The 14755-nt window shown below is 47.9% G+C and overlaps 5 protein-coding genes and 1 non-coding gene across 6 annotated transcripts; 2 read left to right on the plus strand and 4 right to left on the minus strand.

Moving 5' to 3' along the window:
* Positions 1 to 177: 177 nt before the first annotated feature.
* On the plus strand, positions 178 to 2391 carry KRE6 (beta-glucan synthesis-associated protein; the record flags this gene model as incomplete). Its single annotated transcript, XM_049251807.1, has 6 exons — positions 178 to 785; positions 851 to 1031; positions 1086 to 1187; positions 1237 to 1759; positions 1809 to 2289; positions 2340 to 2391. The coding sequence occupies 6 exons, from the start codon at positions 178 to 180 to the stop codon at positions 2389 to 2391; spliced, it is 1947 nt and encodes a 648-aa protein (XP_049109125.1).
* An 843-nt stretch (positions 2392 to 3234) lies between these two features.
* Positions 3235 to 4521, minus strand: LOZ57_002746 (uncharacterized protein; the record flags this gene model as incomplete). The annotated part of the gene is made up of 2 exons (XM_049251808.1): positions 3235 to 4187; positions 4269 to 4521. 2 exons carry the CDS (start codon positions 4519 to 4521, stop codon positions 3235 to 3237), a joined length of 1206 nt encoding a protein of 401 aa, XP_049109126.1.
* A 1184-nt stretch (positions 4522 to 5705) lies between these two features.
* Positions 5706 to 5777, minus strand: LOZ57_002747. Its single transcript has one exon. It is a non-coding gene; the product is annotated as a tRNA-Arg (tRNA).
* Positions 5778 to 8320: 2543 nt separating this feature from the next.
* Positions 8321 to 9786, plus strand: PDK2 ([Pyruvate dehydrogenase (acetyl-transferring)] kinase isozyme 2; the record flags this gene model as incomplete). Its single annotated transcript, XM_049251809.1, has 3 exons — positions 8321 to 8432; positions 8481 to 8665; positions 8740 to 9786. 3 exons carry the CDS (start codon positions 8321 to 8323, stop codon positions 9784 to 9786), a joined length of 1344 nt encoding a protein of 447 aa, XP_049109127.1.
* Positions 9787 to 11005: 1219 nt separating this feature from the next.
* On the minus strand, positions 11006 to 11961 carry LOZ57_002749 (uncharacterized protein; the record flags this gene model as incomplete). The annotated part of the gene is made up of 3 exons (XM_049251810.1): positions 11006 to 11371; positions 11483 to 11652; positions 11901 to 11961. 3 exons carry the CDS (start codon positions 11959 to 11961, stop codon positions 11006 to 11008), a joined length of 597 nt encoding a protein of 198 aa, XP_049109128.1.
* A 565-nt stretch (positions 11962 to 12526) lies between these two features.
* Positions 12527 to 14511, minus strand: EXO70 (exocyst complex component exo70; the record flags this gene model as incomplete). The annotated part of the gene is made up of 3 exons (XM_049251811.1): positions 12527 to 13905; positions 13961 to 14178; positions 14228 to 14511. 3 exons carry the CDS (start codon positions 14509 to 14511, stop codon positions 12527 to 12529), a joined length of 1881 nt encoding a protein of 626 aa, XP_049109129.1.
* Between the last annotated feature and the right edge of the window lie 244 nt (positions 14512 to 14755).

Consider the following 14755-nt stretch of genomic DNA (forward strand, 5'->3'; position numbering starts at 1 on the left):
GGATTCGCATACACCAGGGCTTGATGATGTCAATGACTTGCCTGATCGTCGGATTTTAATTTCGAACTTTTAATTCTGAATTTTCTTGGAATCTACACCTCAACGTTTGTCGAACGTCGACGCCGCACTTGCATTTCAAGCGAGATTCTTTCTTAGTTTTCACCACCGTCTACAGCCATGGCTCCTCCCGACGACCCGCCGAGGAATGTGCCTCATCTTCGTCTGAATTCTGGCTACGAGGATCCCTTTAATGATCAACCTGGGAGTGCCCAGGAATCACCCAACGCCTCTCGCCCGTTAATCACACCCCCCGAACCTCCATATTCCCCCATTGGTCGGGCTGAAACTTTGTCGGAAAACAACCTAACTATCCCTCAATCGCGAGCACAAGCATACCGTGAATATGTTGAGAATCACCGCAAAGATGTTGTCGACGCACCGTCTCGTTCCTCTCGCCGAACTAGCTGGAGTTCCGATGGTGGTAGCCGTAACAGTCGACACTACCTGGAAAGCTCACTCCTCCAATCAAAATTGCCATCAAGAGCAGGGAGTGATGATGAGGAAATCAACACACAAACGGTAGTTGAGAAATTTGCTATTTTACCCGACAAGGATCTCATCGTCTACCCGCATGACGTGGAAAAGGACGATGAAATGCATAATCCTGACCCCAGCGACAAAAAACGAGACTGTCGCATCTTCACAAAACGAGGCATGGCGAATGTTGGGTTTTTGGCCCTGCTTTGCATGGGAGTTTTAACCCTCTTCATAGGCTACCCCGTAATGTATGGCCCTCGTCTTTTCATTTTCGCGTATCCTGTTCACTGAGCTGATCATACTTGTCATGCAGCACGTTTGCCGGAAAGCTCTTTCGACCACCAGATCAAATTGGTTGTAGAGGCGATCCTATGTGTATTGACGTTGGGGATGTTCCTTTGTTAAAGAATATTCGTACCTCGTTAATTGACCCTGATACCCCCCAGTCAGTTAGATCGATCAAGACTGCAGACGGGAAAAAGTGGGATTTAGTGGTACGTAAACCTATGGGCCCATCTTACTCCCTATCGTTGCTGATGTATCTTTAGTTTTCTGATGAGTTCAATCGTGATGGGCGTACGTTTTTCGACGGCGATGATCCCTATTTCCAAGCGGTTGATATTTGGTACGGTGTTACACAGGATTTGGAGGTAAGGACATTATGAAAATTAGTTGGTTCTTGGTTAACATTCCTTCCAGTGGTACGACCCTGATGCGGTGACAACTAAGGACGGAGTTCTTGAAATTCGTTTTGATGCCTTCCAAAATCATGGACTCAATTATCGATCGGGTATGGTTCAATCGTGGAACCAGCTCTGCTTCACCGGCGGTCGTATTGAGGCGAGTATCTCTCTTCCCGCTCGTGGCGACACATCTGGCCTTTGGCCCGGTTTCTGGACGATGGGCAACCTTGGACGCGCTGGATATGCTGCAACAACTGAAGGAATGTGGCCTTACACGTATCATGACGAATGTGACGCGGGTATCACTGCAAACCAAAGCTCGTCGGATGGACTTAGCTTTTTGCCCGGTATGAAACTTCCAGCTTGCACTTGCAAAGGAGAAGACCACCCTACGCCTGGAAGATCTCGTAGTGCCCCTGAAATCGATGTCATCGAAGCCAGTGTGCATCCTCTCGATAAGAATATTCCGTCAACAATTGGCGACGTATCTCAGAGTGCCCAGATTGCACCCTTTGATATTTGGTATATGCCAAATTATGGTTAGTTTTCCAACCCCCATTCTAAGCAAACTCAGTTAACATTTATTAGAATTCATGGAGCTGTATGATCCCAAAGTCACACATATCAATAGTTATCGGGGTGGACCTTTCCAACAAGCCATTTCTGGCATCACAAATTTGAACAACGACTGGTATGATGGCAAAGCATACCAAGTCTATGCTTTTGAATACACACCTGGCGCGAAGGGAGATATTACGTGGTTCGTTGGCAAAGAAAAGACCTGGAAGATTGACGGTCGGGCCATAGGACCAAATGGCAATGTTGGACAGCGAGTGATCCCAGTCGAGCCCTTGACCATCATCATGAACTTGGGTATTTCGCCGAGTTTCACATTTTTAAATATGACAGGCCTGGCTCCGTTGCTACCGGCCAAAATGCGATTCGATTATGTGAGAGTATATCAGGACCCAGATCAAAAGAGCACGACTTGTGATCCTCCAGGGATGGGAACAACCCAATATATTCGAAAGCACCAGGACGTTTACATGAACCCTAATTTAACAAGCTGGTATGTAACACTGAAAGGTCATTGGCGACTTGCTCTAACTTGAATTCTAGGTCACAAACCAACTATGCTTGGCCAAAGAACTCATTTGTTCATGGGTGTTAAGGTAATTTTTTATTCGTGGTAGAGAGTTTTCCATACTTTTTTTTATCTTTGTGTGGAACCTTTGCCTTTTGTTATTCCTTTTCACTTTCCTTACCTTTCCCGTAAATGTATGATTATGACCAGATTACCTGCTGTTCCTTTTCTTGAACACAAAATTTTGTACTTCTAATGCTTGATTCTTCTTCCCTGCGATGGTTGCATAGCGCGGTGGGCAAGGCATTTGGCGATACCAGAAAACTAGTTTTCAAAAGAAATTGAGACTCAATAAAGACCTGAAAGCATTATTCAAGATGTTCCCGGGCCGTTACATGCTTGTCACCATGAAGCTGTAGGCTTCTAATGGTAGTTCGTGATGTATGCATTTAATCTGTAAAACAGGCAGTAGCACTTCGATTCACACTATACAAGTGCCATACATTTGGATATCCTTGATCCACCCTTGATATCCCATGTGTATGTTTACATGCGTACAGTATTCACTTCTCATGTTTAACAAGATCAAACCTCTAAATGGCTAGCATACTTTTAGGTGAAAATGGAAAACAAGGGAGGCTAATAAACAAGATATATGAATGACATGTACTCCATGCATATAAACACAATCATAATGCTTGCGAACAAACAATATCAATTATAACAATAGTATGTGGATGGGCAGAATATGAACAACATAGAGTAGGCTGGGGATATAGAGAGGTACGGACAGGAAACTACCAAATGAGTGAATGACTGATCCTAGTATCTTCGTCTCACCAGTAGCAAAATGGCACTATACACAAATCCATCGCTCATTAAATCCTGTAAAAAGTTTTCAACGCGGGTATTATTTTCTGATATGACCTCTCATCGTCCCGGGCCCATTTCGTAGATCTGCTCGGGCACCGGGCCAGCATGCGTCGAGTGCATTGCCGTTGGACTCCCGGGGCTTACTGTGCCGGGGCTCAGTGGACTGGGCGGTCCCATACTTGCGCGCTGGTTGTAGTAATCCGCAGCCTGGCCGCTTTGGAGCGAGTTAGGCAACGGTGGTTGCGGGCCCGAGCCGGGCATTTCAGCCATGTTTGGGGGTGGAGGTGGTTTTTCGTAGCCATAAGAGGGTGGCTGGGCGGTGTCGACGGGTTTTTGTTCTTGCGGGACGGGCGCGTAGTAACCAAGTTGAGGGTTGGGGGGCTGGCCGGTGTATTGCTCTTGATTAGGTGGAGGGCCATCAGATGGGGCGATGGGAGGGCCCGTGGCTTCTTTGTCTTTCTTCCTAACACAGGAGAACCAGATGACAAAGGCAACGATGATACCGACCACGGCACAGGCACCGACAACTACGCCGGCAATGGCGCCACTTGAGAGGGTTTTGTTGTCGTCCGGACTTGGTGAGCTGGAGCCCGATGCGGTGGTGGACGATGTCTGGCTGGAGGAAGTGGAGACGCCGCCGGAGCTGCGCGTTGGGATGTCGATGATACTAGATGTCGAGGCTGCTAAAGCGGTGGTCCAGCTCGCACCATAAACCGAGGAATAGTAATCGTCTAGTTTTTGTACCGAGGACGTCACTGTTGCAAATGCTCGGCAGCCAAATAACGTTGATCCTCCTGCAAAGGAATATATTCCACAATATGGTTCTGTTGTGACAGTGCATTTCAGCACTCTTGTGTTTGCCTTGCAAGCAGCATCACAAGCGTCGGCAGAGTTGACACATGTGGACGGCACGTTTGTGCAGTCCTGTATATTTTTGCTCACACAACAGCCAATGGCGGTGCCTTGGTGAACGCAGTTTGCTCTGGCATTGACACAGGTCAACAAGTTCTCTGCATAAGAAAGGTGACAAGTAAGTAAAGGAATGCACGGCACAGCTCATCATAATAGCAACATCGCTGAGTCCTACATACCAGGGTCGCCTTCGACCAGCCCACAATAATAGCCTGGAGGAGGCAGTGGGAGAGTAGTCTTCTTCTGACGAGGCATCAGCTCGCGAGGAAGGCCGGCAGGGAGGCCTGGTGGGTCTGTAGGCCGTGGAGAGATTCCAATAGCAGCCATCAGGCCGATAGGAGTCTCCTGTGGCAAAGAAGGTATTGACGCGTCTACACCTCCAAGGGAGAGTAGGGCCACAAGGGCGGTAGTCCATGGAGAGTAGCGATGCATAGCTTTCAATACGACCAGGGTCCAGCAGCAACTGCAAGCATATACCTGACTGTTGAGAGCGGGAGCGAAGGCTGTTCGCCAGGCTCAATCTGCGCGTCACAACCTCCCAAGCGACCAACCGCTCAGACGAAGAAAGCTCAACGGCCCGTTTGATAGTTTTACGGCGAAGACGGCCCGCAAGGAGCAGTTATAGGGCCAACACGAAACAAGGGGGGAAGAAATATCGGGAACAGGCTTCCTTCAGGTGAAGCAAAGGAAGAAGGAAACACGCGAAGAAAAAAGAGGTTCGCACCTCTTTTTCGGCGTCAGCCTTGCGGGCAGAGAGGGCAACCCGCGTGCCAGCGAGGCTCTGCTCCATCGAAACTCGTTTTTGGCGAGCGAACGATGTGATTAGCGTTGATGGCGTCCCGGCCGTCCTGCAAGTGGAAACAAAATAAAGACAACACGAGGAGCTAGGGCCGGCAGTCCAATGGGCGGCGGCGGTGCCAGGACAAAGAGCACGCCGGCGGGCCTTGGCTTCGAATGGTCGATAGCTTCTTCGGGACGCTGGGGCCCCAGCTTGGTTGGGCGCGGGCGGTGGCGGCGCGAGAGGTGGTATCGCGATGGTGGTCGCGATGCGATGGGCGCTGCGGCTGCGGAGAAGTAACTAGGAGGTAGTTAGCTACCAAACAGGCAACTGCCTGACCTTCGGTGTTCTCGTGGGCGCGCCGCGACTCGCGCCGAAAACGGACAGCAGATGTCCCGAAGCGGCACAGACGATACGGTATCAAAACCGTTCCGGATACGACGCGAGTGGCGGCGGGTGGGCTGCCATCCCGGCGTGCTGATTGGTGCGCGCGAAAATGAGCTGTTATGTCAGCATCGGCACAGCCACTTATATCGCAGCACGGCCGTCTCGGCCAATTGTTGATCCGCCGGCCATTTAAAATCAGGTGAGCGTTCTCTATTTATATCCAGCATCCGCATCAAATACGGCACCTGTTCTTTTTTGCGTTATTTTTATATGGGAAGAACTACGGAGTACTCTAATTGTACTCCCAAATGATACCCGCGGAATTGCTACCCCCAGTTAAAAATGTCAGAGCTTCTCGATTGCTCTTGCATGAAGTGTTCAACCGTCTCCCCGTACAAAAATCTTCTCTGCCATTGAGTTATTTGGACAGCAGGCCAGCATCATAGCTTTCTGAACCTGGCAGGGATCGAACCTGCAATCTTCTGATTCGTAGTCAGACGCCTTGCCATTGGGCCACAGGTCCAGCTGTTTTTTTTATGGAAGAAATGCTTCACCAGATTTATTCCGCAAGTGTAGGCTAAAAAATGGTTCTTATTATCAACCGATATTGGGGAATTTGTCTGTTTATTTGCCATTGGCAGACCGGGATTATGCCGCTGGTTACATCAAACCACACTTCCCTTAGCCCTAGCCACCGCTGTACGCTGAACTCAGTTGCGTTTTTTTTACCCTTTGTCAATATTCATGTCACATGAGATACCCTGTAATAAATGAACCTTGGTGGGTTGACTAGTAGCTCTTTGTTGGACTGGACTCTATTATCGGCACTGATAGAATATGCATCAAAATCTGGTTGCATCTAATACCTAGGGTTGAATATTAGAGGTCCGGAGAAAAGAAGCCTCCACACCGCTACGGAACAAGATGGTTGATATAACTATTTGATAAGGCAGATCACCATTAGCAGGCATACAATTTCAAACCCCCTGTTCGTCAAACCCCTTCAGTTTGACCGGTAACAACGTGCAGGGCTCTTCTCTACTACAACGCCATCCGGGACTTCTCGACCGGAAAAACCTTCCGCTTTCACCGCGTTTTCAAAGAGCAAATTTTCAGCTACAGCTCCACTGAAGAATATCTCAGTTTATATGCTGGAATGGGCTGCACGAGAATATCTTCCCGTTGGTGGGTATTCAATCGTCCGACTTTTGCGCCGATTGACTAAATGATGCATCGCTAGATGATGTTAAGTTTGTCAACATTAAATAGAGTACATATCAAGGGTCTGTGTCGTGCATAAGCTCCCGGAGAGCAGTAGCCCGCCCATGCCACCCTCACCGCCTGCTCCTATGTACTCCTCGCTATCATACATCGGGCCGCTGGTGGTTCTGTTCATATTCACATCTACAGGAGGACCCGTCAGCGGGTTTGTTGTGCGATGCGAATGTATTTCGCCGCGAAAAGCTCTACTATGGTTTCCCAGATAATATCATAGTATACATGGATGCTCGGGAAGAGCTTCGCAGTGTCCTGCCAGCGCTGAATGTAGGATAATATCGGGGCGGGTTGAACTCGAAAGGCATTTCAACCTGGACGACAAGTCACCCTGCGGGGTGCGAAAACCCGCACTCGCTATCCCTACGTGTAAGGGTGGGCCCTCCGCCTCCTGCCATGCATCCCGAATGGGGCTAGGTTTCAAGAAGTGGACGTACAGGAAGTCCCGTAGGGCGAGGAGCAAAATAGCCCAACAGAAACCATCACCGGCCTGCGAGTTCCATTTACGCCATGCATATCGATGTCTAATGCTAGAAATCTAGTCATTCTAGTTTATACACCTTCGTATATCTCTAGAGAGCTTGATTATAGAAATCACCACCATACTTCATTACTTCTTCACTGCCACACCGAGCACCTCCCCACTGTAAAATATGGAGCGCCGAAATGTCAGCACGGAATACTAGGTTGGTGTCGGAGGGCCATGCCTGACGATGCCATCTGAATGGATACATGAGGAACTAGACCGCTGACAAGGCGGCAGAATCCTCCAGTCAAAGAGCTGCTGGTCTGGCCTGGGCTGGCTCCATCCGACCCCAGTTGTCAATCCAACAGCCGTTATTCGCCTGCCAACTAGTTAGTTTAACTAGCTACTCCGTAGATATATTTCTTCTGCGCCAGGGGAGATCAGGTGCGAGAATAGCCGGCATGACGTCTGCCGCAATGGCGATAATAATAAGAAGTTCCCACTCAAAATCAGCAAAAATCGAATGATCATGGTCCCCTGTCCAGCAGCAGCATCCAGAACTGCAGGGTCTCGCGTGCAGACGGAGACTTATCGCCCGTCACGCCCCCCAAACTGCTTAGTTAACTAGCTACCTCACTCCACCACTGTCTCGTGATCACTCTGAGCTCCTCATCCTCAGACAGCCGACACAGATGAAAATGACGGCTTCTCCCCGTTTGTGAGTCACAATATGTTGCTTGTGCTGCTCCATTCAAGTCTGTAGCGTTGGACCTGGATGGAAGAACGCCCGCACGTGAGCTGGTCTGGTTCGCACATTCCTTAATGTGCTCAGATGCCACTTTAAGAAGCATTAACCACAAGAGACACCGTGTCCATCAGTCATCAAAACGTCCTCTGCATCCCCTGTCGGCACCATCAATTGCAATGCGCCCTGAAGCCACTTTCGGTATTGTTGGCTGGATACAGATTTGACTGTCCGAGCGCCCGCCGCCCACCCGATTTGTGGTAAGTCTTGCCCTCCACTAACGCTGCGCCCCTCGACCTCGGCAGTCTGGATTCCCCGTGCCCGTCACTGCGTAGTGGGGACCCTTATGTACCAGTCTCCGTTTCTGTCCGAGCCGTGGTTCGTCAAGTAGCTGATTGTCATATGAAGAGTCAGAAACAGTAGTCACGCATACTTCTTCCGCATTCGCCTGGCGCGTCGCACTGTGGCCGTCTGTCCCTTTCTACCTCGTCACTCTGCGTTCTCAGCCAGGGTGCTGAGCCAACTCTCTTATTCCACCCACTAGGTAGTAGGCCGCAAGGCCTGAATGTCACTTGCGACTATGTGGAAGGCTTCGGAGCGCTTGATGGATACCATCGGCCACTATGCTTCGTTCCCCGCAACAGGCGTCTCCTTAAGACAGATGGTTCAATTCGGCCATAGACCTTCGACAGGTATGTTAGATACAGGTGTGTGCAATTGTTCTATTCTAGACCTCACAGATGGTGCTTGTTCTAATCTGTTTGCTCGCTATCAAGGAACGTTGTTTCGCGCATCCCAGTTCCTTTCAGAAGAATTGCCAATTCGTTTGGCGCACAGAGTAAAAGAGCTTGGCGATTTACCAGATGGGTTGAATGATATGCCATCAATAAAAAAGGTGCAGGACTGGTATGCACAGTCATTTGAGGTATGTGAAGCCGATGACCCCTTTCCCTCTCGGCATTCTGCAAAATGTCATCTGACTCACAATGTCTGTATTAGGAAATTATAAGTCTTCCCCGACCAACACTCTCACAAGAAGTCAGATCACGCCTGCTACGCCCTGGTCGCCTGACTGGCCGTGAACCAAGGCTGTTGGAAGAGGCCACGCAGAATCCGAGTGTCAAGGAGGGCCAGTATCGTTCTTCAACTACCTCAATCCTCCAACAAACCAAAGACTTATGCATCAATGGGAATGGAAATGGAAATGGTAATGGTAATGGGAATGGAAAACATAAAATCAGCAGAAGCCGAAGATATTTTGTTGCTGCAGACGATGGCGCTGAATGGCCGCCAGAGCTCAGAGATTATAATAACCGTTTCGCCTCAACTCTTCATCACATCAAGAGAAGACACGACAGTGTTGTTACAACTGTCGCACAGGGAATTTTGGAATGGAAGCGGAAAAGACAGAGACTGCAAATCGATTCAAACATACAATCATTCTTAGACCGTTTTTACATGTCGCGTATCGGCATACGGATGCTGATCGGCCAGCATATTGCGCTCACACAACAAACCCATGAGTACCACCCCAATTATGTTGGAATCATCTGCACAAGGACAAATGTCCGTGAACTTGCACAAGAGGCTATTGAGAATGCACGCTTTGTGTGCGAGGACCATTATGGACTATTTGATGCCCCAAAAGTCAGGCTCGTCTGCAAACCAGATCTGAATTTCATGTACGTCCCTGGACATTTGTCTCACATGCTTTTCGAGACCTTGAAAAATTCATTGCGTGCGGTGGTGGAGACCCATGGCCCTGAGAGCGACTCGTTTCCAGAGATTAAGGTCATCGTTGCGGAAGGCCGTGAGGATATAACAATTAAAATCTCGGATGAAGGAGGTGGGATTCCACGGTCATCAATTCCACTGGTGTGGACATATATGTACACCACTGTCGATCAAACACCAAACCTGGACCCAGATTTTAATAAGAGCGATTTCAAGGCCCCTATGGCTGGCTTTGGCTATGGCCTCCCAATTAGTCGGCTCTATGCGCGATATTTTGGTGGAGACCTGAAATTGATCAGTATGGAGGGGTAAAGCATCTCTCCGTTCGCTATTCCTGCTTTTGCTTGAAAACAGTGTGCTAACATTTTTTGTTTTAGCTATGGAACTGATGTCTATCTCCATCTAAATCGCCTCTCATCAAGCTCGGAGCCCCTTCAATGACAATTACCAGTCATGAAGGACGGCCGCACGCTCGTACGCTCATCTCGCCACCTTTATCCTTCATTTTCTTCGACTACGTCCACAAACCAAGGACTAACACCTATGAATATTGCCGTTATTCGTTCAATGATAAAAAGCAGAGAGGTTTCAGAAAGGAAACAAGTCGGGGATGCGGAGAGTCTCGTCCATCAGGAAAGAAGTTGGTGAGAACCCATGCCTGTGGGCTCTCGCCCGTCGATTTCCGTTTCCTTTCTGGCCGGCTGCGGAATTTGATTGCTCACATTATGTTCCTTCTTGTAAAGGATTACCGTATTCCTGCGTATCAGGAGACTTCGACCACTCCTCCGGTTTTTACGTGGATTGCTTTATGGACCAAAAGCTTGATCACTTTCCACATTAATTCTCTCTTTACACAACTTTATGCAACGAATTTTCGATTACGCACTCAATATTTTAACAGAAAAAAACTAGTCAATGGCGCAGAGATCTTAATAGTTCCGAAAAAAAGCACGATAACGAGTACCACCCTTCATGACGCCCCCTTTTCACTCGCTGCGCAGTAGATGGTCTATTGCTGTGAGCCACATCAATTACAACTTTGCCCCCGTGGACATTACGAAACATTTATCGATTAAAATGTCACCACGGTTTCTTATTGTCTGCATCAAGTTTCTGAATATGATTACCCTCCAAACATCTTTTTCACCCAAACTTATCCCCGGATAGCAAGGCGTCGAAAACGAAACCGGCAAGAAATACAACAAAATAGAATATGAGATGCAGGAACAATTGTGATTATTGCTATTCTATTTTCGTATATAACTACCTATATATTTATCGCTGATTGCGTGTGATATACGTAGGTAAAGCTGTACCCCAAGCTGAGTGTGTATTTATCTAGAAGTAAATAACTTTAGAAGCAATGAAATGGAGAATGTATGAATACAATTAACCTCTAGTAAACTGCTGGAAGAGTATCGAGACACGAACAGTGTTGTGCGTGCTGATCTGTATGAATAGGATGTGCTACGACGCTAATTCAGGAAAAAACATAAAAGGGAGGAAACTCTTAACCACAGGAAGCCGAGGCCTATCTTCCTTTACCCTTGATTCTAGTATGGCTTGAGCTTGGTCCTCCACCACTTCTGCTGCTTCCGCTAGCGGAAACACTTTTTGTCTTATTTTGACTGTCAAGATTTCCTTCCCAGCCGCCATTAACCTCGATAATATCAACCACAGTGGGTGCTTCCTCATAAGTCGTATAGCCGGACTTATTACCACTATTTTTCTGAGCACCGGCATCCTTAGGATGCAATTGGGGTGGTCGACGGGGGTAGATGTGCTGCATATCATCGAGGCGGTGTCGAGACACATCTTGAATAGCAAAGGGCCGAGCAGTGGGCGGTGGGATGCCAATCAGATGGTGAAGAAACCGCTGACGAGCTTGAGGAATTGACTAGTAAGGGAAGTTTGGTGCCTTTAGATATTTCTCTCTTTTAATGCGTCTTGATTGCCTGAATTTTGGTTTTGGGGGCGGTATTTGAAAAGAAACAACGGGAGGTCTTACCTCATTACTTGCTAGAGCATGAAAGGTCAAGAGCTCAGTGTCGCCTAAAATGCTTATCGCCGCGTGTCGACGTTCTCGTGTTTCTGAGGACTGGTCAAGCTCTTCGGGATGGCCATAGACGCCGTCTGAAGGAACGCGATTGTGGCCATAACGGGCACGCTGGCGTTTGGCTGGTAGGAGGTTTGGAAATTAGTATGTCATAGGGGACAGTAGATAAAGCACTGGGTGTATATTAATGGGAGGCTAGGGATGCATGGCATTGCCTATCCTAAGATATCAAGAGTCCATGAAAATTGAATCAAACTCCAAGGCAATTAAAACAAAGGGCTGGTCTATCTTTCTGATAGAGTAGTTCAAGTGGGCACCACAAAGTACATATAGGCTATAAGCAGCTCTTCTGATCCTTGGTCACACTCACAGGCAACATTGTCGCTATCTGCTTCCATCGGCTCAGCTGCTACTTCACCTCCCCCAGCCATGATAACGTCATCGTGGAAGTTAGAATTCATCATCAAATCTGACTGGGTATAGTTCAACTGCAATGATCAAACAAGCCCTTAGGGAAGCAAGTAGGGAAGTATGTTGGCAATTCAGATGAGGGTATCAGCAAACAAACGCAAAACATGCAGGGTAGGTGCAGAACATTCAGTAGCTTATGAAGCACTGTTAGTATGTATCCAGTGGTGAGAACTTTTAGTTAAGTTCGGACGACAACCAATATCTCGCTTCACCAGGGTGCTGACTAATGCCTAACTACTGTGACATGTTGATGCACAGGTGAGATTGGGCTTTTCAATTGGCCCCATTGAGTTATGTGCAAAATACATACACTTGGTTTTGTTGATTTGAAGTTAGATAGTATAGGAGGGAATTTGAGGGGTGATATAATCGCCACTAACAATCATCATGCTAGACAATAGAAATGTTAACCAATCTCCCCCCCCTCTTGTATAGCGATTAAGTAAAGATATATGTAACAACACGCCCTCTATGGGCTAATATAAGCAAAGTGGCCGATGAACACTGAATGTACAGTATATGATACTAATTCAAGGCTGATAGCTGTGCTGCTAGCCCCCCCTTGTCATATTTCACATACTTTCCCTTGCCTTTGTCAATTTCATGATATCGATCCCAGAATCTTGCGTACAAGGGCTCAATGAGACTCTGCACCTCCTTAGCTAGGGCCGTGCGAACTTGGCGTTCTATGTAATATGATTGGTGCCGCGCAATAAGATCTTCAAAGGAGGAATTGAAGCCCTTAAATTTGTCTTTGATGACATCTCTGTCTTTTGACGAGAGTGACTTAACAATGGCAGTAGAATCGACGGGTCCACCGGATGTGGGGCGGGCACCTCGGCTTGTGTATTGTACGTCAAGGAGCTGCGAAGATGGCTCGCGCCACGCATCGATATAAGTCGACACGGCTTTCTTTCGCCATACGTCAAGCCGAGCCTCATTTTGGGGAGTAGAAAGATATCTCGAGAGCTCACTGCTATTGCGAATAGAACGGTCAACAACGCAAATACAGTTGGCAAGGAACACCCCAATAGTCGACTTTGATCGGAGTAAACTTCTCGCCCGGAGGTCAAGTGCCGAAAGCAGAGCTTCTACCATGTCAAGGATGAAATGGGAGAGGATTGTTGAGCTATCTGGGTTAACATCAAGGGGGGCGTTGGTGTTGGAGCCCGCTGGTTTCCAGTTCCCATCTCCAAGGGAGGTGAGAATAGAAGCTAACGGTGCAGAGTAGGCAGTCAGGGTAGCTAAGGTACTCATGACCTCATTCACTAGGGGTACCGGTGCTGCATCATTAGGGAGAACAGCAAGATTAGACGCTTTTCGTCGGGTTTCTTCCAGAATTTCGGAAAGAGACGACTTAGCGGTCTCCCTTACAGGCCTAAGCGCTTCAAAAAAAAGATTTTTCAACTCTCCAGTCTTTGAGTCGAGTCGGTATGACAAGGACGTAACAATTTCAATAATTTCAAAAGCAAGGAAGCAATCCGTCATGAGATTGTTTTTGATATACATGTTCAATTCTCTTAGTGTTTTTGAGAATTCTGCTAGGGCAAATCGGCAGGTGGCTTGTAATGCTTTACCCTGGTAAGCAGGTGGGAAGACACCAAGCACATTTTCATTCTCTGCCACAACCATTCCCTCTATGCCACTCGCATAGACGCTAATGCCGTTCGTTCCTTGTTTATAAGGTCCATCCGTGGGGCGTCGTTTTGCCGTACTAATGGACGCTGTCGCGAGATTTTGCAAGCTAGAGGTGACGTAAGGGCCGCGAGTTTCGGCATAAATTGTAATCGCAGGGTTTTCATTCGGGTCATTTGAAGGGATCCCCTTCGACACATTTGAAATTGCTGTGCAAAGTGGTGCTAAGTCTTGGATTCTATCTTCCGGTATGGAGGGAAAGGGAAGTTCTGGATAAGTATAAGTAAGTGCTAACACCAACTCTATATAAATATGCTTACTTACGTTTAGTTAAGTAATGTAGTGGCTCTATAGTTCCAACATTTGCTCGTAGGATGGAGCGGTAAAGGTCTTGCACTTGAGCGCTACCTGTTGCGAGAAGAGTACTGAATTCAGAAATCGCTTTTTGATTGGAGCGAATTTTGGTAGCCTGGAGATCTGTAAGTGCAATGGCAATGCGGTTAAGAGCGCCGAGGTATTGTGGTAATCCAGCATTCTGCGGTCTAGAGTGACGGTTAAATAATGCACTCCAATCAAGTGTGACAGCCATACCCAGCGCGAATAATGGCCTCCTCCTTTCCCTTAACATCTAATGGTCGGCGAAGCCTATCTATGGCCTCGTTTATCTTGTCAATATTGTTGTTGGTGACCTGTAGGCCCTGGGTATTGTTGTAAATAGGACCTATGGCATCTTTGACCACCTTTCCACTTGCTTCAAGACGTGATAATGAGCCTTGGATTTTCTTTGTCAGGGCATTAAGCTTTTCTAAATCTGCATAAAGCACCTCCACCTCCGCACTCTCTTCCGCATGTACGGCGTTCCGTGGGGCGACCATGATGCCTAACAAGGGGGAGGTCAGATATTGAGTGCAGAATAGAGAGGGAAAGGAACATTAAACTAACAACTCACGCAGCCGGGGATAGGTTGGTCATCCTCCCCAGTGGTCCCATAATCGGCCTCGCGATCGGTTTGCTCGCTTGCTCCTTTGCGTAGGCGCAAACCGTTTCACAAGAACCGGGCAGGGAGCTTGACAGCCCGATTGGGCATTCAATGGTGCCGCTTGACCTTTAATAATGTAA

The sequence above is a fragment of the Ophidiomyces ophidiicola genome (assembly GCF_022830035.1).
Source record: "Ophidiomyces ophidiicola strain CBS 122913 chromosome Unknown scaffold_8, whole genome shotgun sequence".
In the NCBI taxonomy this organism is placed as follows: domain Eukaryota; kingdom Fungi; phylum Ascomycota; class Eurotiomycetes; order Onygenales; family Onygenaceae; genus Ophidiomyces; species Ophidiomyces ophidiicola.